Raw genomic sequence first — 23,133 nt, forward strand, 5'->3', positions numbered from 1 at the left:
GAGAGAAAGGGAGGAAGAGGGTCGACGGCGGAGAACACGAGACGAGAGCTACGTTTTTCGGTATTCTCGAGTAAGCCGTTCGCGTTTTCTCGCATTTATGTCGTTATTACTTATCTTTTTCTTTTTTTTTTTTTGTTCTTCTGGAATATTTTTTTACACCAGGATACTACCACTACTCGTTGTTATTGGAACGGCACTAATTGCCGGTAATCGCGAGATACTTTGCGTAATCGGAACATCGCCCAATTGCCAGGTGTATGTCATTTTAGAGACGCGTTATCGCTGGGATTGTACTTTTCGATGGAGAGTTTAGATCCTTGAGATATTTGTAAGCGATCGAGCTTGATTGATCCTTAATTAAGGACGTTCCTCGGCCCCGAAGTATTCGGGGGTGATCGCTCGGACGCGACTTCGATTATGGATTTTAATTGATATCGGTCATTAGGCGTCGTTCCAATTCAAACTTGTAAACGCGTTATGGATAATTAGATGCCGTTCCGATTATGTACAGCTGTAATTAGTATTACTCGGTGATTAAATTACAAATGTAATTGATGGTGCCTATCTCTGGAGCCCAGATGGCAATTCGAATACATACGTGTGTGTATATATATATATATGCATGTATATATTATATATGTATACGCGGGGTATATATCTCGGAAGGAGGGTCTCAATCTGACTCTCGTGTAGAAGAGATAGTCGCGCACGGTGATATAGCACCTTTGCACGTCCACCTACGTATCGTGATTCGAGTCGGTAAGGACGAATAAGGAAACGTCGAATTCGGGTGCTTAGTTGCGGTGAACCGTTTAAGAGCCGGGGCCGAAAACTGGGGCCGTTTGACGAGAGAATTGTACCATTCTACGAAACTACCGATTAAAATCGATATCCCTCTGACGAGAGAGGGAAAAAGGAAGGAAAGTTTTGCCGTTTGGGTAGGAGGAGACGAACGTCGAAGATCGACTTGTATTTATTTTTACCACGAGCTATACTACCGTATGGACAATTAAATCAGATTTCATCGCTGTCCTGAGAGGTTTATCAATAATATAATCTAAGAGAAAGATCGCAAGTATCATCCTCCCACCTTTCCTCCCTTCTCCCCGCAGCGGTTTAAGGTACGGTTCCAAGTCCACCGTCTCTGTACACACGTCCATCCCGTTTAATCGTCCAACGATACATCGCATAACGAGAGGAACGTTTTATTAACAATTTATTGTAATTAGAAATTACGTCAATTAAAATTACAGTGGTTGTGTACATTGTATCGCCGCATATTCATGTACAGTTACCAGTTTGATCGACGGAAGCCTTATTATTTAATATCAATGTAATTCTCTTCGTTCCGATTCGTCTCCCCTCGGAGCTCGAGTTAAAAAAGCGTCGTTGACACTGCCATTAGGAGCTGGCAATTGTAAATTATGTAGAAAAATTCATGATTGTAAATATATCTTTATTATTAACATACTATTGTTCTTTTTCAGGCTCTGTACCGCCATGCGATCAGCCCCCTGTAATGATTCCCATTATAAGATCACCGGTAGCTCGTTTAGTTCCTTAGCTCCCCGAATGGTCTCTAAATGCGTTCTTTGGTTATTAGAGGAGACGATACCTTTTGTGCAATTAAAAAATGCTCTGTCAAAACGGTAGCGTCTCTGCTCTAACATTTGACCGAACGCCATTGCGAGTAAAACATTTTGAAATTGCACGATATGCCGATGCAGCACCGAGAAACCTTTTGTTGAAGCCTTTTTTCACAGATAGAACTTAATGGGGATCGGTCTTTAAAAACTCGGTGTATGCTTCCTCGTTCATTAGACTTTTTATCTCTTGTGGATCGTTTAATTCTACCTTAAAGAGCCATCCATCCTTGTAACACGACGTGTTGATTAGGGCAGGCTTCTTCTCTACATCTTCGTTCTTCGATATAACTTTTCCCCCGACAGGACTTATCAGCTCAGATGCTGCTTTCACGGATTCCAGTGCCCCGCATTCGGCTAAAACGATATAAATCAATAATCGAGCCAATCCCGTTGAATGAAATTTAAAGTTTTTGCGAACAAACCTCCTTTGGCGACCAGAGATCCTACGTCTGGAAGCTGCGCGTACACCACGTCTCCTAAAGCCTTTTGAGCATAATCGGAGATACCAACGGTGCCTACCTTCCCATCAACCTCCAACCATTCATGTTTATCCGTGTACCATCTACCTGAAAGCTTATCGACGTAATCTATGCATCGCTATGGGCCGCTGATATTAGAATTTATTTCTTGTTAACAGTACCGAGCAATCAAACTTACCCGCTCTTACGCAACCGGTTGAGGTTATGGTTCTGCGTAACGATGTAAGCGACGTGCAAGCCGAAGGAGCTAAGAGTTGCGCGCCGTACACGCGCAAGAGTACCTTTTTAGTATTTTTAGCAAGATCTCCCGCTAACCGTGCCATTCTCTTTAAGAAATATCAACTGATACAATTCCCGATCGTTTTATGTACTCCGCGCCGCGTCTTCTGCTCGTGAGACTGCGCACTGGCTGCGTCTACCAACGGTCACGTGATGTTGCACACTGGCGCCCGCGGTAGATCCAAACCCTGGTTACGCTACCACTTTCCGCGAGATCTCACTCTCCTTCGATCTTCGGCCGAGGGATAAGCGAGATAACTCGAGAAACTGCTAACCCCTGTACGCAATAGATAACCATACGTTGGGAGGCGTTGCATCAGACACCGCATTCATAAAAAGAAATTATTCATTTAGTCACGAGGGTGCTACTAACGCGCCTGCCCATGAAATAAATATCCACCGATAGACAATTTAACCAAACGCCGACGATCGACGGAGAATCGAAGAGATTCGGACAGACCAGATGAAATACCGTATTCGCTTGAAATAAGTATCCTTTGATGGCTAATTAATTCTTTAAGGTGAAGTGAAATCCCCTTCAAATCAGTCGACTCGAATACAACACCTTTTTTTAGGGGTATTAGATCAAACTGTCCGAAACTTTGACACATCACTCCTGATCATCTAAGAATTGTCCTGACACATTCAAAATTTGGATTTTTTTTTAAATTTTTTAACTCGGCCTAGATCAGAACCAAAATGGCGTCGAGCTCTCATATTTCGATCAATATACAATTATCGAAAGCTCTGATACGAGAAACGAAAGGGTCAGGACAATTTTACGACAATTTAGAACACTCTGGTAATCGATAAACCCGCATTTGAACGGGATAAAGGCAAAAAAAGTGCTGTACGTGCTTCTATGCTAAAACGATGGTAATACGAGGTCTCGGAGTGAAAATGAATAATAATAACCTTGGGATGAAGTGAAACACGTCGAGGAACTCGATCAACGTCGATAAAGAATATTTTTCTAAATGCCTATGTTGCCAACGTTCGTTTTTATATTGACAGCTGTGTCGAATTATATTGGGTATTGTACCAAATGGCATACTCCACCTATCGTTTTCGTACAATAATTATAAAGAAATCGAAATGAAACTCCAGAAATCCTCTGGATTCATGCTTTCTGAGGCCCTAATTGACTGCAGAGGGACCCCCTGCGCCATCTGTAATTTCAAGGTCAATTAAATTTTCACTCCGATACCTCGTATTCCCATCGTTTTGGTATAGAAGCGCATACAACACTTTTTTTGCCTTTACCCCGTTCAAATGCGAGTTTATCTATTACCAGAGTGTTCTAAATTGTCGTAAAATTGTCCTGACCCTTTCGATTCTCATATCAGAGCCTTCGATAATTGTATATTGATCGAAATATGAGAGCTCGACGCCATTTTGGTTCTGATGTGGGCCGAGTTAAAAAATTAAAAAAAACTCCAAATTTTGAACGTGTCAGGACAATTCTTAGATAATCAAGAGTGATGTCTCAGTTTCGGACAGTTTTGTCTAATACCCTTAAAAAAAATTGTATTCGAATCGACTGATTTGAAGGGGGTTTCATTTCACTTTAAAGGACTAGAAGATCTTCGGATACGCACTCACCGAAAACGTAGAAAGAAGTTGCACTCGACGACCGGATTGAAAATTGTAGGCAGACCAGATCAGAGCGTATTGAAAAAGGAAGAGACGTATGGAGTTTAGCGGGTCCGACCTTCTGAGCGGAAAAATCGTCGAATGCCGGAACGAGCGGTTCTCTTCTTATCGTACAGGCGCCCCGTTGCGATCACGTGAGGTCAAAGAGTTAACGGCTAATCGAGTCGTGCGCCAACTTTGGCGATAACCCACGATACGTATGCATATACCCGAGGGTGTTATCTTCGTCCTTTATATAAACTCAAGTTCGGTAACGTGAAACATAAATGTGGGTTAACTCGAAGCGAAGGCTCGTGTCAAAAGGGAAGTCAATAACTACCGTATTCATAGAGAATTTATATTACGCCCGCGTCTTCCTTATCATTTTTCCTTTTTATTAAAGGCTGTTTCTCCTTCGATCGAGTCAATCGATTTCACAGCTCGGGTATTTTCTGTAAAATTCGGAAATAGTCTTAGAATATACTCGCCAAGCGGAAGTAACGCCGTTAACGGCTAAATCGTGCCGTCCTCTTTAGGTTCGTTAAAGTACCAAAGTAATCGACAGCCATACTTTCGACGCCCGACTCGGAATTGCCTTCCGGCCGACATCCGGATTCTCATTGTGCGTTTCCGCGATGCAAGACACTTTGGATAATTATTATAACGCGCGGTCCGATCACAATCCAATCGTGTACGAACGTCCGTTCGGATTGTGCATCGCCAGGGGCTTCGGTTTGCTGATGCACCATTCATACCAGACGTTCTTTGTACTACAACGACGCCAGAAATGCACGTCTATTTCGTCCCCTTCCTTCACTTGCACGGGTTCCTGAAATTAGAGGGTGAAATACCGAAAAACTATCATCTTTAATCATTCCCATTATTTGCGTTTCTTTAGAAGCCGGTGACACTCACGACAATTGGGAAGAATATTGGAAACCAACTGACCATGCTGGGACTATGGGTACTTGGTTCGATACTCAGTTTAATGTTTTTGTACAAAGTAGCGTCAAAGTATCCCGATATCCCGTGCAGTATTGAATTTTGCTGGACCTTAAACTTCCTCCCTGCGTATCGCGAATTGTCAATGATGCTCTCTGTAACGATGCAAATGGTAGATCGATTTTCTCGCTATGCTGGGAGCAAACGGTAATGCTGCGTACCTCTGTTTGGGTGATTGAACGTGAAGAGCGACTGCGGCTTCGCAATGTCGTATTTATTCTGAAGATGCACGACGTAAGGTGTCTCGTAATGTGCCAATGGGTGCTTGTCCTTCTCTTTACACTGTCTCACCTCGTTGTATAGCTTTGGCGATTGGACCGGACTGATGTAAGATGTGTAAGATGAAGGTATACTTATCCCACCGTCTATAAAATATTGAAATAATGCAATTTAGGCAGTTTTCGAGTTTTCACCCACTGCAATCACCTTTCAAAAATTGCTGGACACCATCCAGACATTCAGGGGACAGCTCGTTGTCACCGAAAGAACCTAACAGCTCGGACACAAGTATATCTGCTTTTTCCGGGGCCTTCCATTTCCTCATATCGCAGGAAACCACCGTCACTTTGTTACCCCACATGTCTCTCTTCAGGGACTGTAAACTGTAAAGTAATGACAACCGTTTACGTATCTTCCACTGTAATACCGATGATCTCGACTTACGTCAATACCGCGTTTGGATTCTTCTCCACTGCATAGACCTTTATATGAGTTCCTGAGTTATCGGACGCATTCAGAGAAGCACGTACCAGAGGGCCTCGCCCAGCGCCGACTACCATTACTACTCTACAAGAGCCATTAGACATCATGTTAGTTCAATGAAAGAGTTTTCCCAAATCGATGATCTGCAATGACTGCATACTCCTTTGTTGACATACATTGTTTTATTGAAATACTCTTCTTTCTTAGATAAATCGACAAGCGCCTCGTAGATGGCATTTTGATAGAGAGTGTACTTGATGGGATCTTTTTCAAATATTTCGTACGTCTGTGATTCCAGATTGTCCATCAATGGTTGTAATGGGCATTGCAGATAATCCTCGTAACCACGTGCGAATCTCTCAACAGGACCGTTAATCTGGCAACCCTACGTGACAGAACGTAAGCATAAGTCTTTATGGAACGATACCTTGGTAACGTGCTTTGCCTTTCGTTCTGAGAGTTCAACCTACCTTCCATAAATAATCCAGATAAGTATAGTAAAAGCTGATACTCTGATAATTATTAGCACCTGTCAAAATGAATTGTATTTCAAGAGTGCAAAATTTTTTAACGAGCGCCTGGTGACCCTTACTGAGCACAGGGTAACCCTTTCTGTTACTAATGAATAATGACGTAGGCAACACCAGACACCTCACTGGTTCCCCTAACCATCTATCGATCTGAAACAGACTTGAGCTGTAATGGCCGAGGAGCAGTGATAATTGCCGATTACAAAGCTCTTCCATACCTCTTCTTGTTCAGGTAGATCGTGGCTTACAAGAAGCGCCACGCCAAGTTTTCTATCGAAATCACAAACCATCCTAAATGCATTCCACCACTCCCAAGGGCTTTCGACTAGAACCTCGTCCTGATCTCTATGAGTTTGCACCTGTTTGAAAGGATTCTCCATAGGAACTTGAATCCAAACCTGGAATATCATCTTTTATAGATATCTCCTTCTCTCAAAGAATACAGAAAAAAAAAGGAATTTTTTAATTTCGGAAATACCTGGAAATTGCAAGCAGATGCCATTTTATCGAATAGTATCCTAGCGAGGTTTATATTTTTCTCTATACTTCCAGTTAATTTTAAAGTAATCGCAGGAAGACCCAAATGATTGGCAAGAGCCATTTCTTGAAGTAACATTTCCTCATGATTTTTTCTCGTTGGAAGATGTTTGCAATCGACTTTGATGTAAGGTGAAATCTTGCCAATGACTAAATTATTCCAATCTACGGATAGACATTAATTCTAGAGCATAACGCGAGGGCCAATCACGATCGAACGCTCCTATAAACTATGTAATTTACCGGAACTGCAGAGAATCATGTCGGACCTGGTAAAAGGCCCTGGGCGTTCCTTTGCCTTACCGGAGATGAATTCCCTTTTAAACATTGGATGAACCAGCGGTACACTAATAAAATCAAACCTGCAAGGATAAATGAGTTTTGAAGGCAAGCGTTATTAAATTTACTCGGTTAACTTCCTTGGTTACATACTTAGACGAAGAAGCTGCCGTTAAACAGTTGTTTAAATCAGGTGCCACGGAAAAGTCCAAACCACAGGATACACTCCGAATAGTCGTCATAACTCGTTTCTTTGATGAAAATACGCGTGTCTCCTGTCGTTTTAAACGCAGATGGTAACAATGATCTAACGAGAAACAAAGCCTAGATTATAATACATACAAATATTCCCGATATAGAATGGTACGTTGTCTATTGCATTCGCCTTTTGAATAGTTTCGATGTCCTCCCTAAAATGACAAAACCAAGTAAAGAAGATTTTCCCGGCAAAAAGCACATGGGCCGCGTTTACCTGTCGTTCCTTCACGCTCTCATTCGCCCTCATTGGCGTCACATCAATACCAAAAATGAAAGGAACGAAAGATTGGGAGGATTGGGACAGAGTGTCATAAAGTAATAGTTAAAAAACTTGTCACGAGTATCTAGGACCTGTAGATAGCGGTAGAGATGAACATTTTCATTGATTATTTTCCATCTCGAGATTTTCAAATGGATGGAGCGAACGAGGTAAATGCGCTTCTGGACAAAAAGCAAAGAAATTCCCTAGGCCAAGGGCGGGTCGGGCGTCGCTGATTGGAGGAGAGCGTCGACCAATGGGCGATCCCGGGCAGTCTGGAGCGACGACAGTGAGTTGTGCCAAAGATTCAGAAGTCTCCATAGAAGCCCAGAAGGGTACGGACGTTCGATGCTCTATAAATAGTACATTAGCCAACGGATGGCGGCGCTGTAGTCATCTCTCCATCTCTCTTGATCTTATGGCGATATATAGTGAATTGCATTCTTTCTTTATCTTACACACAATACTCGCCTATCTATATGGGTCTCTCTTCCTCCCATATGTGAGATATCGTTAGCTGACACATTCGATCTCTCTTTTACCCCCACTGCTGGTTTGTTAGCCAACTTTTAGAGCATCAAGCGCTAACGTAGGATCTGGGCTTCTATGGGACTTCTGAATTCTTTGGTTGTGCACAGTTGCGCATTCGGCCGGCGTTGTGCTGCCCCGCAGCAATGCTCGGACAAACTAAATAATCGACGTCAAAACCTGTCAAATATGGCGAGGGGCAGCGGGACGTAATGGAGACGTAAAGATGTGAGAGAGGATAGGAGACGACCGGCAGCGAGCTCGTGGTAATCGGTCGGGGTGCCCAGGCCTGCCGCGATGAGCGGGACGAGGTGCGCGTCGTGAAGCGTCGGCACGAGGAGCGGCCGACGCGCCCGGAATTCCCGGAAGTGGATGCGCGGGTGCAAGCGAGCCTCTCCTCGGAGACTCCGCCGGAGTCGCGCCCGGATTTGCCCGGATTTCGCCGCACTGGGGGTATGTTAAGCGGCCAACTATGGGCGCCCAACAAACGAAGGACAGAGTGATTCCTCCCGGCTCCGCCGTCAGACAGGCCCGGAAACAACCGAGGAACCCCAAGGAGTCGCGCCTCGTCGGCTCCAACATCTTCACCGAGCACAGCGGTAAGACGCGGAATCGATCGCCTCACGTTTCGAAACTCCCTTTTATCTCTTCTTGTCCCCCCTTATCAATTCAACTCTCACGTGTCGCGTCGTTTCCGCGAGACGCATCTTTCGATTGACGCTTTATGCTCGGAGACGGGGATCCTATTGTGCCGAGATTCCTATTGTTTTATTGCCCATTTTTTCCCGACCTGCCTTGACGTCTGGAATGCCTATTTTCAAAATCATTTTTCTCGTACACTCCCGTGCCGAAAACGTCGAAACTCGCAGGGATAAAAAATATTATTTTAGAGTATCGGAGATGGAGAATTTCAATGTCTTTCCTTCGTGATGATATCGTTATTTCGAGGATTTGTAGCAGGTAATTGTTTATTCCTTCGGTCGTCGAGGAAAGTCACGAATTTCATATTCGTTTCTTTCGTTAATATTCAGGACTCGGCAGGGTCGTGCCTATTGCGATCACGTAGTATTATCTTATATAATGCAATAATCTTGTAATTACGTAAAAGTATTATGATTTTGTGGAATGCTTTCTCGTAAGAGTGTACAGGAAATTCTTATCATGACGGTAAGCTCGTACCAGGGCATCGAATGCTTGCTAGCGTGCTTATACAAAAAAAGGCAAGCTAGTTTTGCGTCGGTTTCAAACCTCGATGCTTCCTTCTCTTGTTGGCTTTGAATGAAATTTTCCCAATAAATGTTAAGACGTAAATATTTTTTTAACAAACAGAGGCGCTTCTGCAAAGTAGACCTCTACCTCATATCCCTGCTCTACCGGAAGGAGATCCACCGAGCGGCTCCACGGTCCAATCTATTTCGCAACAACCCAATCTTCAGCAACATGCCGGCGTGTCAACCTGTGGACTTCTCGAAGCTGCAAACAGGTAAATCGATTTATTACCAACTACCGATCAAAGTGCCAACTAGCTCTCCGATGATCAATCTCAATCTATCGCTACTCAGATGGACGAGCAAGGAGAATCTTTTGGCGCAGGAGGAGGACGATCCCCAGCTGTTCGTAGCGCTGTACGACTTCCAGGCAGGAGGGGAGAACCAACTCAGCCTCAAGAAGGGTAAGTCTTCTTTGACTCGTAGGATCTCACCCTGCCGTTATCTCTCCTGTACTCAAGGTCCTCTTAAAACACCCCACGATTGCAGAGATATCGTCGACGGGGGATGATCGTAAGAAATATGTATTCTCACAGGTGAACAGGTTCGCATATTAAGTTATAATAAGAGCGGGGAATGGTGCGAGGCTCACTCGAGCGCCGGTCAGGTGGGCTGGGTACCGTCTAACTACGTGACTCCGGTTAATTCTTTGGAGAAACATTCCTGGTACCACGGGAGAATATCGAGGAACGCTGCCGAGTACCTATTGAGTTCCGGTATCAATGGGAGTTTCCTCGTGCGAGAATCGGAGAGCAGTCCCGGACAACGAAGTATTTCTCTACGTTACGAAGGCCGAGTGTATCATTACAGGATCAACGAGGACAGCGAAGGAAAGGTTTGTCAGGCGTTGAAAGGGAAAACCAGCAGTTGCCCTAAATCAAACTATTCTTCCAGATGTTCGTGACGACCGAGAGTAAATTCAACACGTTGGCGGAATTGGTGCATCACCATTCCATGCTGGCCGACGGCCTCATCACCCAGCTCCTCTATCCCGCGCCTAAGCACAACAAGCCCACGGTCTTCCCTCTTAGCCCAGGTAGGTTGATTTCGGTTCATTCAATTAGGATTAAGTCGCGGAAGCCTCCAATAGTAAGCTCGTGTTACTTGGTAGAACCAGACGAATGGGAGATCAATAGAACTGACATAGTGATGAGACACAAATTGGGCGGTGGCCAGTACGGCGACGTATACGAGGCCGTGTGGAAGAGACACAACATGACAGTGGCTGTGAAGACCTTGAAGGTGAAGCTATATTTTTTACTTATTAAGCTGCAGGAATATCTTCGAGAACAAATCGATAAGTTGTGCTGCTCGAGGTCGATTTCAATCGAGAACCGATATTTGGCAATAGATCGAATTAACGTTGAATGACCTGGGGCGATCTAAACCGTAGGAAGATACGATGGCTCTGAAGGACTTTCTGGAGGAGGCGGCGATCATGAAAGAGATGAAGCACAGAAATCTGGTTCAGTTACTGGGGGTTTGTACTCGCGAGCCACCGTTTTACATCATCACCGAGTTCATGAGCAAAGGAAACCTGCTGGATTACCTGCGCAACGAGAGCAAGCATCAGATCAACGCCGTCGTTTTGATGCACATGGCAACTCAGATAGCCAGCGGAATGAGCTACTTGGAAAGCCGAAACTTCATTCACAGGTATGACAAACATGTTCCGGCGGTCGAGTCACGTCGAGCAATCGATCGACTACATTTACCGACCTCTCCAGGGATCTGGCAGCTAGAAACTGCCTTGTCGGCGAGAATCACCTGGTCAAAGTCGCAGACTTTGGTTTGGCTCGGCTCATGAGGGACGATACGTATACCGCCCATGCTGGTGCAAAGTTTCCGATCAAGTGGACTGCCCCCGAGGGATTGGCTTATAATAAGTTTTCCACTAAGGTATTCGAAAAACTCTGATTCGTTTCGACGTGAGAAAATGAAGTCCGCGCACAGGAGACGACCCAATGCGACGCACATACTTTCAGTCCGACGTGTGGGCCTTTGGTATCTTGCTCTGGGAGATAGCGACCTACGGCATGTCGCCCTATCCCGGAGTGGACTTAACCGACGTATATCACATGCTGGAAAAGGGTTATCGTATGGAATGTCCACCCGGATGTCCTCCCAAGGTATACGAGCTCATGCGCCAATGTTGGCAATGGTCGGCTCCGGAGCGACCGACCTTCAAGGAAATCCACCACTCCTTGGAAAACATGTTTCAAGAGTCCAGCATCACGGAGGGTAACGTTTCTTTAAATATGTTATTTTGCCCTGATGAAGGCGATACATATCGCGGAACGAGAATTACAACGTTGCTCTTCACGGTTGCAGAGGTAGAGAAGCAACTGCAGGGTAGCGCGGAAATTCCCCTGCTATCGTACAAGAAGTCGCAAACCGGAAGCACGGGTAACATACACGAACTCGTGCTCGTCTCGGACCAGTTGTCTTCGGGATTGACTCAAGGTACGAGCGGTGGGTCGCGATTTTTCCCCTCTTATTAACCGAGCGGTCCATCAGACGGAAGGTTTGTCGTGCTTGCAGATGGCACGAGTACGGTGAGCAAGCTCAGTACCTTTATGGGTGGACTGACCAGCAAGAGCAACAGCAACATCGTGCAGATGCGCCGCTCGACGAACAAAAAGGGGAAACAAGCTCCGGCGCCGCCGAAGCGTACGAGGTAGGCTCGCTTAATCTCGACCCAATTAACCTCCGATACCTCGGTCGGTCATTAACGATTCCCGTGTCTGTTTGCTTCAACTGGCGTTGCAGTTTATTGTCATCGTGCAGTTCTTTCCGCGACTCGGCGTACCAGGAGCAAGACCAGCAAAACGTAGACGCGAACGCGATCACCCTAGATGACGGCACCGATCTAAATGGTATTGATAAGATTTTTGAAGGTATTCCAATTACACATCAATTCAGCGTAATGACGTATGCACGTGCCGCTTTTACCATTGTTTCCCTTGGATACGAATCTTTTCTGTTGGATCGTTTACCACTTTTGCATCTCTCGTACGACGAAGCCAGTGCTCGATGTAAGCGGGTCATTCTCCCGAAGTCACCGTACATATGTACCAACGTTTACTTTGAATGTCTCTTGAGAGAATGCGCCGGCCGGCTCGACTCGCGGAGTAAATTTGCCGCGCATCCGAGTACCTCGAGCATACGTCTATGCATCCGCGTACACCGCACATACCCGAAGCGGGCGGTTTACTCGTCTCCGGCGTACAGTAGTTGAACGGTACGGAATAGTTGAAAACCCCAACCGAGTAATGTCCTCCCCTTTGGTTTCGTTTACGCGCGGTTATCGACGCGGAGCCGACTTGCGTAAAAGTACGTAAACGTATACTCCAGCCCGTTTCTGCATGGCATCTTATGATCGTCCGCCCGTACGCTCGTACGGCGAAGCTGTAGCCTGAGTCTCTCATGTTCCTCCTCGCATTGCATATTACTTACACCTTTACCAAGGCTTGAGATCTCTTCTTTTAAAGAATCGTCCTCTCCGCTCGTCCACTTCTTCACGGCGTCGCTACGTGTTCAAGCAGTGTTACGTGAGTTTACTCATGGAGAGGAAACGCGAGAGCGACCGGGCGCAGGAATCGACCTAGGGAGTCCTCTTTTTCTACGGAGAATGACCCGTGCGCGGGAGTACGCGACCTTCCTCGGAGGTTAACGAGCCTACCACGAGTTTCGTCGCGACGAGATTAACGACACCCACGCGTAACCCGTTCAAACCGCTGGATGACTTGCTGCAACGAATTTTGCCGATACTTGGACTAACCCGTAACAAACGGTACACGCGGTACCCGACAATGGTATAACGTGCACTTAGCGATTAGTGCATCACGCGGATCTAGTACGGCATACATCATCGCGTTACGAACTGCTACATGGCTGTTGAACTCGATCGAAGGGCATAGGGCGGACCAGGACTATACCAGGGTCTTTCGCGCGAGTGAGAGAGAGAGAGAAAAAGAGCGCGGAAGCGACGGTGTCTCGCCCGAAGTCGTCTGGTATGGCGGAGTCCCGCGCTATGGCCCCGAAGCGTCTTCGCTGGACCGATACACTCTATGTCTCTTTATTGAATGAAAACTCAGGTATCACGCGAGATCTCGTGACAATGGCCGCACAGTCGCAAACCGCAGGAGGTTGCGACGGGGACGACGACGGAGAGGGTTCTCAGGGCACGGCGGAGCTCGGTTTCCCGGGGCAAGGATCGACCTCGCCGGAACCCGTGTCCACCTTACAGTGCAATCAGAAACTTATTAAAACCCGACCCTACCCCACGTCTAAGGAGGTACCGCCTCAGAAGGTATAACCACAGCCAAAGTCGAGAAGCGAACGGTCAGGGTCGGTGCCGAGCGGACCTCGGCCCGCCTCGGTAAATGCATCTAGCACTGCTTGAATAACCGCCTCGCCGTCTCGAGGACGACGCCCTCCCCTCCCGGTTAACGCGGGCCTCCCGTTCGGTTTCAGTTGGTCCACGTGGGAGCGTTGGAGGTGCAAAATGTTAAGCGGGCGATAAACCGCTACGGGACGCTGCCGAAGGGAGCGAGGATCGGCGCGTACCTGGAGTCGCTGCGCCAGAGCGGGATGCCCTCCGCGCCGGAGGTCGGCCCCGGAGCTCTCCCGACGACGGCCGAGCACCGCGAGGCGGACGGTCCGCCGCAGCACCGGTCCCTGTCGCCGAGGCAGAGCAACCCGAGGGGCCAGCAGCCGCAGATGACGCGCAGCAATTCCTCGAGTGGGGTGGTGAGTACGTACCAGCCGCCGAGCTCCCCGAGGAGCAGGGCGCTAGCCGGCAGGAGGAACGCGCCCGAGCCCGGGCCCGCTCGCACCTTCCGGGCCCCCGGCACCTCCACCTTCCGGACGGCCAGCCCCTCGCGGTCGGTACAGCCGACCCTGGCGGACCTGGAGTTCCCGCCGCCTCCGCCGCTCGAGTTCCCCCCGCCGCCGGCCGGCGACGCCCTCGACCCGTCGGGCACCGCCTCGCCGGTGGCCGCGCGTAAGGCCCGGACCGCCGAGGAGGAGGAACGTAACCTCGACGTGAGGAACCCCGAGCCCTCGGTCAAGGAGGCCAGCTCTAGGTTCGGCGTCAACCTCCGACGCCGGGAGAATTCGGCAGATGCATCCACCAACACGGGCAGGGCCGGGGATGAGCGGAGAACCGCTTTCCGCGCCAAGGACGCCTCCCCGGAGGAGTCTCCGCCGCCGCCACCGCCCCCGCCGCCTCCGCCACCGCTGCCGCCGCCCCCGCCACCGCCGCCACCGCCGCCCCCTCCGGGCGATACCTTCGACTCGAAGCCTGGCATGAAGGAGATGCTCGAGTTGAAGCTCGTTAACGAGATCAGGCAGGGGGCCGCCCACAGGAAACTAGGCGCGGCGCCCAACGGCACCGCCGCGGCGCCCCTCGACCCGGCCTCTCGGCTACTCTCCGAGCTCTGCGCCAGCTTCAGCATGGACGCCGGCCGGCCCGTCTTCCAGAACGAGTACGCCATATCGAGCCTGAGCCGGATCGGCGGCGGCGGCTCCGAGCCCGACCGGAGCCAGGAGCGGCCGCGCGCCGCGTCGCCCCTCGCGGAGACCCCGCTCGGCGCCCCGGCCCCCGGGTTCAAGCTGAAGAAGGTGGACAAGAGGACCCAGCCTCAGAAGGACGAATCCGTGGACGGGCAGATCATCGACTTCAAGGCGCGGCTGCGGAAGGTCGACGGCACCGCCGAGGAAAGAGGGCGTAGGGACGAGGCCGGATCGGGAGGGGAGTCAACGGACTCCCAGGCGGAGCAGGCCGACGACAAGCGGCGTAGCACCGGCAGCATTAGCAGCCTGAAGAAGCTCTGGGAGACGAAGGAGGCCGCGTCGACGCAGCCCGAGGTCGGCCAGCCCCTGAGCCCGAAACCGAGCGGCCGGGGTGGCCCGGCCACCGACGAGGCGGACGAGCACGCTCGCGCCAGGGTGTGGCCGCCCGCGCCGCACGCCCCCGACGCGGACCGGCCGCTCGTCCCGGCCAAGCCCCCCAAGTCCCTGGTCGTCTCCGCTGGGAATCGCCCCCACTTCGGCTCCTCCATCTACGCGACTCCCAACTGCGCCGAGTCCTCGTCCTCGCAGGCCGCCGACGAGGAGTCCTCCGGCCGGCACGCCGCGGACGCCAAGGGGGCGAAGCAAGCCGTCCTCGAGATCTCCGCCGTCATCGAGGGCAGCCTCTCCAATCTGAAGGGCAGCCCCGCCGTCGCTGCGGCCAGCTGGCTCCAGCTATCCGACAAGGTCGGCTTGCTGCACGGTATGTGCGCCAACCTGACCGACACCGCGATCGCCCCCCACGCGCGGTTCCAGTTCCGCGACCTCCTGGCGCGGCTCGAGCTGCAGGCGCGGCAGCTGCGCGCCGCCGGCACGCGCAACGTCGCCGAGAACGCCCGACTGCTCGCCGACCTGCAGAACGCGATCAAGGACGTCGTCAACACGGTGCAGCGGTAAGACCGCCCGCGTTACTTGGACGGCGAGGCTCCGGGCCGTCCCCTCCTACGGTGAGATCACGTTCCTTCCTTTCTCGGATAACCTATCGGCGCCTAGACGCGCGGATGTCGTCGCGGTTGGCTTCCATGTTTCGGGAGGGCGCGAGACGTTCCTTCTTCCGCGGCGAGGTAGGGCGGGCGGACGCCGCCCTTTGCTTCCGGAAGGACCGCGGAAACGGCTCTTCGCCCTCTACGAGCGATTTCGGGCGGCGAGGGTCGGGCGAGATCCCGCTTCCTCCAATTTCTCGAATGTAAACCCCCCCCCGTATACATATATACATATATATACATGTACATCTAAGTCACCGGAGGAGTTCCCCGGGAACCTCCCGCGGATTCCTCGGACGTCGGGAGCCGTAGGCTCGCGCGGCGGAGAGGGTTTTCCCAAGGACGGTTACTTTTTACGATGCTTCTCCGGGCGTCGTCGGGCGAGCGGCTCCTCCCTCCGCTCGGGGACGGCGGACGAGGGTGGCCCCGGAACGGAAGACCGAGACATTTCGTGTTCGGATGCGGCGCTCCTCGAGACGATTCGCCTAGGTGCTCGGCTCCTTTCGGGCAAGTCGCTTTTCACACCCGTCTACGCGTCGTCTCGTTATACCTGTAATTTTATACTCATCCATGCATAGCGCTTAGTATATTACGTACGCGTACCCGTAGACCTAGATTTAAGGGAGGAGCTACGACGGAGGATTACCGTTTAAGTCATTTTAGGTGTACCGTGGGACGATATAACGATTTCGTAATCGAAGCGTCGCCCGGTCGGTGGCCGAGGCGAATTGACCAAGATATTCGGAAACGACGAAACCCCACTCCCGAGGACCTCGGCGTGTCGGTGTCGATGAGACCTGCCTAGGCGGACTTAATCGACGTCAGGGAATTACGAGGACGATACTCGACGTCTAATAGGATATCCGGTAGATGTTTCTAAGGGATTCGATATTTTTCTGAGAGCTCCCGATATCCGGGGTCGTTTAACGGCTCGGCGCCTTCCGGCGGTCTTGGACGTTCACCGAGGCATCCTTGGGGACGTCTCTCTGACGATACCGTCGATATATTTATACTCTGGGGGTGATCGGATATTTTCTGGTAACGTTTTACATCGACTGTATACAGTGCGGACGCTTTGGATGGATATATCCGATTGATCGCGGCGAGTTTTAGAAGTTATAACCTCAAATTTCTGTCGGCCGTTGGAAGTATCGCGGACTTTTTTTTTTCTTTTTTTTTTTGCACCCCGCGAATACTCCTAGCGCCGAGGATCGTGTATTCCAGTTAATTCCGGATTGTCCGGCGACGCGGAAGACGACCGTGGCCGTTTTCAAATATATTATTACCTAACGCGATTGTACGCTCGGATGTAAGGTCGGGCCCAGAACTGATGATATATATATTCAGGGGGTGATCGGTGAAATTCGACTTAACGCGGCACTGCCTATCGCGCGTTACCAGTACACCGGATTCGGTAACGCGTTGAGACTACCGAAAGGGCTAATTTCCATCCAGTTCTCTACCGGTTGAATCGTTATTATTTTCTACCTGTGATAAAGCATTCTATCCGCCGGTCAGTTCCCCGCTTTGGTTCCGAAATTCCGTTACTTCGAAAGGATCGATCGCGTCGCGACGTCCAGAGAAGAATACGAATGCGAAAGAGAAATAGCAAATCAAATGCGATATCCGTGTTTTATATAATATGTATTATAGTAATTTTACGATTATTTATATCTGTATTTATTTTCGCCAATACTTGATGTAAAATTATTCCCTCGAACGATCGACCAACGTACCGATCCACCGATATGAAATTTTAATATTGCTTTATACATTGATATATAAGATTGAGAATAAAAATAATTATCAAATTACAGGGAGTTTGGGACAGTTTAAAAGAGATCCCGTTGCCGAAGTTCCATCGTGGTTTAGTTATTGAATTTACCGTAATGAAATTTATTACCAAAGTACTCCAAATGCCTGACTCAAAATATATCGTATAAGGGTAAAAATGTCTACGAGTTCTCGTTACACGCGTGATGTAGAGTAATTATATGGGTGGTTCAAACGCTTCTTGCATTCTGAAGCAGTCACTCACAATTTTCCACTTGTCGCCAACGGCGGTGATCAAGAAGTTCTGATTGAAGGGTTTCGATGGCTTGTCTTTGTATTTTGCTTGGCCACTGACTTTCACGAGAAACGTCAGCTGGTCGGCTACGGCTGGGCCTGAGGTTTTAAAAATGAAAAATTTTAATCGGAGGACCTAGGGAATCGACCGTAAAAGTTTATAGTTACCGGTAATTGGTTGAGCATCCAGTGTGACGATGGAGTGAGTAGAAGACGGAAGGTCCATCAAGAACTTTTGAATTTGATCTTTACCTTCTACTCCGTTCCCGTTCCATATCAAGATAGCGGAATCCAAGTATAACCTCGATATCGGCTAAAAATGATCAATAATGGTAGAACAAGCGCTACGGAAATAAACATCGTTAAATGCATGACGTACGTATCTTCTCTTGTCAAGACTGTCGTAGTATAATTTCGTAAACTCCTCGGCAGTACGACAGGCAAGGTCGATTTTATCCTTTAAGTCCTGAAATAACAAAATAGGGATGTTAATTGTCACTACAAACGAATCAGTATTTCTAAGCCTTATAAACCTGTTCCATGTTTTGTCCGTCGCGGTAAAGTTATTCCGCGTACCCACGACTCTGTTTACACCGGACCATTCGCCCTGATTCGCACGAACGAGCCAACATGGCCGACGCGACCAGTCGACTCTTCGACTCGATTCGACTTGGTTCGAGACATCGAACTCACCTCGACGAAGCTCGCATATCGATAGCAGATGAGTTGGAGATTGCTCACGGGCAGGGTCGCGCGATCGCTCCTATGCGGCCCTCTGGTTTCGTACGTTAGCTTTCATCGTTTTTTGCCCCCCATTTGCGGATAAAATAAATAAGATAAGTGAAAGGTAAAGTCAAAGAGGGCGCCACGAGTGTTCTTCCCTTACCATCAAAAGCGAGCAGTGTCGGTAAGCGTAGGTAAGCCACCACCGTCAACAGCCGCATGGTATTACCATCACGAGTACGTGAGCCGCCAACGGCGACTGGTAGATGGCACCGCCATCCCGAGTGCGCGAGCCCGTACCAGAAATTCGTTGCGTCGCCCTTGGGGGCAAAAAACGGTGAAAGCTAACGTACGAAACCAGAGGGCAGCACACGACGCGATCGGGCGACTCTGCCCGTTAAGCAATCTCCCAACTCATCTCTGTCGATAGGTTTGCGGTGCGCGTTCGAGGAGGCGACAGCTGCGATCGAAGCGAAGCAACAGTACTCGCTCGCTCGTGAGAGGGGAAGAGAGAGAGGGAAGCGGAGGGAAGCCCGCCAGACCGAGAGAGGCGAGTGGTGGCGAGAGAGGAGCGCGGCCGAGAGCAGTACGCCGAGACGAGCGGCGAGCCGAGAGCAGCGTAAACACACGGCGGATCGGATTGGTCGGGCTTTCTCCTTTGTCTCCGAGAAGGAAAGATGTCATAACACGGTCAGACTGCAGCGCGTCTCTCGTTGGGTTAACCTTTAAAAGACTCTCGGCGGCGGAGTGCGCGGCGCACGGCGCGACCCGGAGACGCGCGGTCGCCGAGCCCTGGGGCCGCCCGGGCCCGCAACTCGGCGCGCCCCTGAGGCCCTCGGGGCCTCCGAGCCTCCGGGTCGACCGCGGGTCGACCGCGAGTTAGTCTGCCTCCTACTGTCAAGGTTGCGTGTTTCTCCGACTATTGTCAAAGTCAGCTGCCATTGCTGCGACGCCGGAGCGTGCCCTCCGCCACGCACGGCTCGAATTCTCGCGAGGTTTAGGCGAAGGCAACCGCGCGGCTCGTCGAACTCAGTTTTGTGTCACAACATCGGGCCCGGATTCTCTCGCTTTTTTCGACGTTTCGGTCGTCGAGTATCCTTTTCAGTCAGCATCGATTCCTTGGATAGATTGATTTATCCCAAGGATTTTATCGTTTGTTCATACTCATCGAGTCCCACCAACATGGGAGCGTAGCGTTCGATCACTTTTCGGGTTCGGAGTAGAAGGTGTACGAGTAAAAAGGGTCTCGATGCTGATTCAAGAGGTTAAAAGTTGACCGACGCGTCGTTCCTTTGTGTTCGCTAACGGTACCCTGAGGTATGTTACAGGATTGGAAGGAACTGGCCTCGTCCAGAGTATTGTACGCTTTGAGTATCGGTAAATGCAGTGGCCGAAGGAAACATGGACCCGTCGATGTTCGTTGCCTACACCCCCGAAACAAATGGAGTTCCATTGGAGTCCAAGCTTGCTACCTACATGGTATTCGTACAGTTTGACTTCTCGATACTCGGAGAACGAAAGGGAAGGAAGAAGCTAACTGTAAGTTCTGCCTTTTCTTCAGAATCACCAGAGTCCAGCGGTGGCTCTCGGTGCGGCGTCGGTTACAAAGCACTTGTCGAACCTTTCGCTGGAAGGCCAGAAAAAGGCGACTTCGAGTCCAGAATTCGTCCCTGCCAGAGGAATCTCGGGAAGTAACAGCAGCTCGCCGAATCTTTTCAATAATTCCTATCATTCTCAGGAAAACGTGGGCGGCACAACGTATTTTTACCTGGGGCACGCCGCACCCGATTCCGTGGGAGCGGAGGATGCATCCGATCCGGTATGTTGCTCTTGTTATGCACCAAGTAGAACATTTTCCGGTATATCTGTGAATGAATATCACAGTTGCGTGTTGATACCTAACGTGGGCCTAATTTTTTAATCCAGATGACGAACATCGCGGCAGGGCAGGTGGGCTACGTCTATCCCGGCACCCCTGCCCATCTTCAGCCGGTAAAGCCGACGAAATCGTCGTCCAATAGCTCTTCTGCCCCGTCCACTCCTCCGCCTCAAGCCAACCCCAGCTTCTTCGTGACCGAGAGTCTGCGCTTGGACATCCTTCAAAAGAACGCGATGACCCTGACTCAACCCGACGTCGTTCGGTTTCCCGATTTGCCCAACGAAGTGGACAACTACCATGAGCTGTGTCCTCTCGAGGCCGTCCACAAGGCCGCTTCGACGGTACTCGGTTATCAGACATCCACCTACAAGGCAACCAACGTCAAGACGGGCACCCGATACTGCTTGCGCAGAGTACACGGTACGTACACCAAGGTACCTTCCGAACACCGACGTCTTCCCGTGGAAAGCCGTCACCGTTCCCCGTGGCTTGCCTTCAGATTTCAGGCTCGCCAACACCAAGTGCATGGTGCTGGTGGACATGTGGAAGCGGTTGGCGCACACGAATTTGGTCCAGCTCCGGGAGGTCTTCACCACCAAGGCCTTCGGCGATCATTGTCAGTATCCGCGGACGGCCCCGACCAAAGTTTCCCTAGTCTCGTCGCGACCTGACACGATTGCCTTCGATTTTAGCCATGGTATTCGTTTACGACTACCACCCGGGGTCGGAGACACTGCTGAACAAGCACTTCTCCTCCACCGAGGTCAACGGATACACGGACCCGTTCTCCTCGGACCCGAACGCGCCGCGGCCCTACAGCCACACGAAGAACACGATCCTCAGGCAGCAGCATGGGAGCATGCTTCCTGAAAGCATCATTTGGAGCTACATCATCCAGCTGACGGCCGCCCTGCGCGTCGTCCACGCGGCTGGTTCGTACGATTCCGCGGAACCTCCGAGGGGCCGACCGGAGGATAACGAACCCACTCGTCCGCAGGTCTCGCCTACAGATGCCTGGACCCGACCAAGGTCTTGCTCACGTCCAGGACCCGACTTCGTCTGAGCTGCGTCTCGGTCCCGGACGTCGTAACCTTCGACGGAAGCGCTGCGAATCCCCTCACCCTGATACCCCACTACCAGCAGGAGGACCTGATAGCGCTGGGTAAGCTCGTGCTCGCCCTGGCGTGCCGCAGCCTCCTCGCCGTTCACCGCGATAACATGCAGGCTTCCCTGGAGCTCGTCGCCCGTTCCTACTCGACGGACCTGCGCAACCTGATTCTGTACGTATGAGCGCGGCGTCACGATTGCCTGGATTACCTGGTTACGTTCGCAGGTACTTGCTGTCGAACCAGGCACGGAGGAGCGTGACGGATTTGATGCCCATGATCGGAGCACGATTCTACACCCAGCTGGACGCGGCCCAGCTGCGCTCCGACGTCCTCGAGAACGAGCTCTCGAAGGAGCTCGAGAACGGACGGCTGTTCAAGCTCCTCGTCAAGCTGGCCACCGTAAACGAGAGGCCGGAGCTCAACATGGAGCCGACCTGGGCAGAGACGGGCGACCGGTACATGCTCAAGCTGTTCAGGGACTACGTGTTCCACCAGGTCGCCGCGGACGGGAGGCCCTGGCTGGACATGGCCCACGTCGTCTCTTGCCTGAACAAGCTCGACTCGGGCTCTCACGACAAGGTGAGTGGACGCGCGGCCCGACGAGAGGTCCAGTCGAGGCGACGACGTTACCGCGAGGCCGGTTCCAGATCTGCCTGATGTCCCGGGACGAGCAGAGCGTCCTGGTGGTGAGCTACGCCGAGCTGCGCCAGTGCTTGGAGACCTCCTTCGGGGAGTTGGTGCAATCCTCGAAGGACGCCGCTTAAGGGTACGAGCGCCGAGGGATCCCGAGATGGAAACGGCCGGGGCTCGACGCGGCGCCGAGCGACTGATGTGATATATCGACACTTAGCGGTACTATCGTCTTAGACTTAACTCGGTGATTAGACGCGGCGAGTCGCGAGAGGACTTCCGACTCGCGAGGCGGCCCGAGGTCCGGGAGGAAGGATCGCGGGCCCGAGGACGACCCTAGATATACGACTTGGATGTAACATACGTACGCGACATGGAAATCATGTTACGATAAGGAGGGGGAGACCGGAGACGAGCGAGCGGCGTCTCCAGAATCCACTACGGTACTATAAGAGGGAGGGACGGAGAGAGGAACTCGTTCGCGCGACGAAGACGCGCTCGGCGGGCCTCGAGGACCGAGAGAACACCCGAGATGCGGTCGGTGTATAGGATTATAGAGAACTTAGATCTTAGGAACACAGCTCGTAAGCATTAATTTTGAAATAAATGTTTATTTTTTAAAGCAATCCTAAACGGTCGTCTCTTTCATTTCGCTATGCCTTCCCCCTCCTTTCCTTTCTCGCCCGAGACCCGGAGGCACCGGGAGAGGAAGAGCCGACGGCTGGGACGACTTCGCCCACCGTCCCCCTTCTTCCCGAGGCTCGCGCTC

The 23,133-nt window shown here is 50.8% G+C and overlaps 5 protein-coding genes across 10 annotated transcripts; 2 read left to right on the top strand and 3 right to left on the bottom strand.

The window, feature by feature from the left end:
• Nucleotides 1–103: 103 nt before the first annotated feature.
• Nucleotides 104–4,117, bottom strand: LOC105702285 (glycine cleavage system H protein). Of its 2 annotated transcripts, none has more exons than XM_012429752.1 (4): nt 4,007–4,117; nt 2,304–2,636; nt 2,069–2,212; nt 104–2,000 (listed from the first exon to the last, which is right to left on the bottom strand). In XM_012429752.1, exons 2-4 carry the CDS (start codon nt 2,446–2,448, stop codon nt 1,771–1,773), a joined length of 519 nt encoding a protein of 172 aa, XP_012285175.1. In that variant the 5' UTR covers nt 2,449–2,636; nt 4,007–4,117; the 3' UTR covers nt 104–1,770. The 2 variants fall into 2 exon arrangements, with proteins under 2 accessions (XP_012285175.1, XP_012285174.1); XM_012429751.1 differs by having other exon boundaries at nt 2,304–2,681.
• A 297-nt stretch (nt 4,118–4,414) lies between these two features.
• LOC105702273 (protein arginine N-methyltransferase 5) lies at nt 4,415–7,810 on the bottom strand. The gene is made up of 13 exons (XM_012429733.2): nt 7,559–7,810; nt 7,429–7,496; nt 7,240–7,361; nt 7,051–7,169; nt 6,749–6,972; nt 6,489–6,668; nt 6,211–6,420; nt 5,917–6,125; nt 5,702–5,824; nt 5,465–5,640; nt 5,200–5,403; nt 4,952–5,133; nt 4,415–4,865 (listed from the first exon to the last, which is right to left on the bottom strand). Exons 3-13 carry the CDS (start codon nt 7,326–7,328, stop codon nt 4,713–4,715), a joined length of 1,869 nt encoding a protein of 622 aa, XP_012285156.1. The 5' UTR covers nt 7,329–7,361; nt 7,429–7,496; nt 7,559–7,810; the 3' UTR covers nt 4,415–4,712.
• A 421-nt stretch (nt 7,811–8,231) lies between these two features.
• LOC105702289 (tyrosine-protein kinase Abl) lies at nt 8,232–17,770 on the top strand. 2 transcript variants are annotated; one of them, XM_012429756.1, is made up of 14 exons: nt 8,232–8,730; nt 9,461–9,614; nt 9,694–9,803; nt 9,936–10,234; nt 10,294–10,435; nt 10,511–10,641; nt 10,793–11,055; nt 11,127–11,298; nt 11,385–11,640; nt 11,731–11,862; nt 11,941–12,076; nt 12,169–12,275; nt 13,497–13,711; nt 13,876–17,770. In XM_012429756.1, the coding sequence occupies exons 1-14, from the start codon at nt 8,604–8,606 to the stop codon at nt 15,868–15,870; spliced, it is 4,239 nt and encodes a 1,412-aa protein (XP_012285179.1). In that variant the 5' UTR covers nt 8,232–8,603; the 3' UTR covers nt 15,871–17,770. The 2 variants fall into 2 exon arrangements, with proteins under 2 accessions (XP_012285179.1, XP_012285180.1); XM_012429757.1 differs by having other exon boundaries at nt 10,517–10,641.
• Nucleotides 17,690–18,663, bottom strand: LOC105702290 (NTF2-related export protein). Its single transcript, XM_012429759.1, has 4 exons — nt 18,557–18,663; nt 18,403–18,489; nt 18,192–18,336; nt 17,690–18,122 (listed from the first exon to the last, which is right to left on the bottom strand). Exons 1-4 carry the CDS (start codon nt 18,563–18,565, stop codon nt 17,947–17,949), a joined length of 417 nt encoding a protein of 138 aa, XP_012285182.1. The 5' UTR covers nt 18,566–18,663; the 3' UTR covers nt 17,690–17,946.
• A 497-nt stretch (nt 18,664–19,160) lies between these two features.
• LOC105702295 (PAN2-PAN3 deadenylation complex subunit PAN3) lies at nt 19,161–22,997 on the top strand. 4 transcript variants are annotated; one of them, XM_012429768.2, is made up of 9 exons: nt 19,161–19,296; nt 20,075–20,225; nt 20,308–20,565; nt 20,673–21,045; nt 21,125–21,241; nt 21,318–21,557; nt 21,623–21,905; nt 21,959–22,313; nt 22,382–22,997. In XM_012429768.2, exons 2-9 carry the CDS (start codon nt 20,148–20,150, stop codon nt 22,496–22,498), a joined length of 1,821 nt encoding a protein of 606 aa, XP_012285191.1. In that variant the 5' UTR covers nt 19,161–19,296; nt 20,075–20,147; the 3' UTR covers nt 22,499–22,997. The 4 variants fall into 4 exon arrangements, with proteins under 4 accessions (XP_012285191.1, XP_012285188.1, XP_012285190.1 ...); XM_012429765.2 differs by lacking the exon at nt 19,161–19,296 and adding an exon at nt 19,303–19,436; XM_012429767.2 differs by lacking the exon at nt 19,161–19,296 and adding an exon at nt 19,491–19,648.
• The last annotated feature ends 136 nt before the right edge of the window (nt 22,998–23,133 follow it).

This window comes from Orussus abietinus, unplaced genomic scaffold, assembly GCF_000612105.2.
Source record: "Orussus abietinus isolate OABI.00-Male unplaced genomic scaffold, Oabi_2.0 scaffold150, whole genome shotgun sequence".
In the NCBI taxonomy this organism is placed as follows: domain Eukaryota; kingdom Metazoa; phylum Arthropoda; class Insecta; order Hymenoptera; family Orussidae; genus Orussus; species Orussus abietinus.

Bases quoted from the DNA above. Each gene is read 5' to 3' on its own strand.
- LOC105702285 (XM_012429752.1), bottom strand. From the start codon at position 2,448: ATGGCACGGTTAGCGGGAGATCTTGCTAAAAATACTAAAAAGGTACTC. The intron at 2,213-2,303 runs GTAAGTTTGATT...ATAAGCTTTCAG, and splicing joins AACCGGTTGCGTAAGAGCGG to GTAGATGGTACACGGATAAA. The intron at 2,001-2,068 runs GTTTGTTCGCAA...ATATCGTTTTAG, and splicing joins ATCTCTGGTCGCCAAAGGAG to CCGAATGCGGGGCACTGGAA.
- LOC105702295 (XM_012429768.2), top strand. From the start codon at position 20,148: ATGGACCCGTCGATGTTCGTTGCCTACACCCCCGAAACAAATGGAGTT. The intron at 21,906-21,958 runs GTACGTATGAGC...TTACGTTCGCAG, and splicing joins GACCTGCGCAACCTGATTCT to GTACTTGCTGTCGAACCAGG. The intron at 22,314-22,381 runs GTGAGTGGACGC...GGCCGGTTCCAG, and splicing joins ACTCGGGCTCTCACGACAAG to ATCTGCCTGATGTCCCGGGA.
- LOC105702273 (XM_012429733.2), bottom strand. From the start codon at position 7,328: ATGACGACTATTCGGAGTGTATCCTGTGGTTTGGACTTTTCCGTGGCA. The intron at 5,825-5,916 runs GTATGTCAACAA...TGGCTCTTGTAG, and splicing joins GAGTATTTCAATAAAACAAT to AGTAGTAATGGTAGTCGGCG. The intron at 4,866-4,951 runs GTGAGTGTCACC...CTCTAATTTCAG, and splicing joins CAATATTCTTCCCAATTGTC to GAACCCGTGCAAGTGAAGGA.
- LOC105702290 (XM_012429759.1), bottom strand. The intron at 18,337-18,402 runs GTACGTCATGCA...GATCATTTTTAG, and splicing joins GTCTTGACAAGAGAAGATAC to CCGATATCGAGGTTATACTT. The intron at 18,123-18,191 runs GTAACTATAAAC...TTAAAACCTCAG, and splicing joins GGATGCTCAACCAATTACCG to GCCCAGCCGTAGCCGACCAG.
- LOC105702289 (XM_012429756.1), top strand. From the start codon at position 8,604: ATGGGCGCCCAACAAACGAAGGACAGAGTGATTCCTCCCGGCTCCGCC. The intron at 8,731-9,460 runs GTAAGACGCGGA...TTTAACAAACAG, and splicing joins CATCTTCACCGAGCACAGCG to AGGCGCTTCTGCAAAGTAGA. The intron at 9,615-9,693 runs GTAAATCGATTT...ATCGCTACTCAG, and splicing joins CTTCTCGAAGCTGCAAACAG to ATGGACGAGCAAGGAGAATC.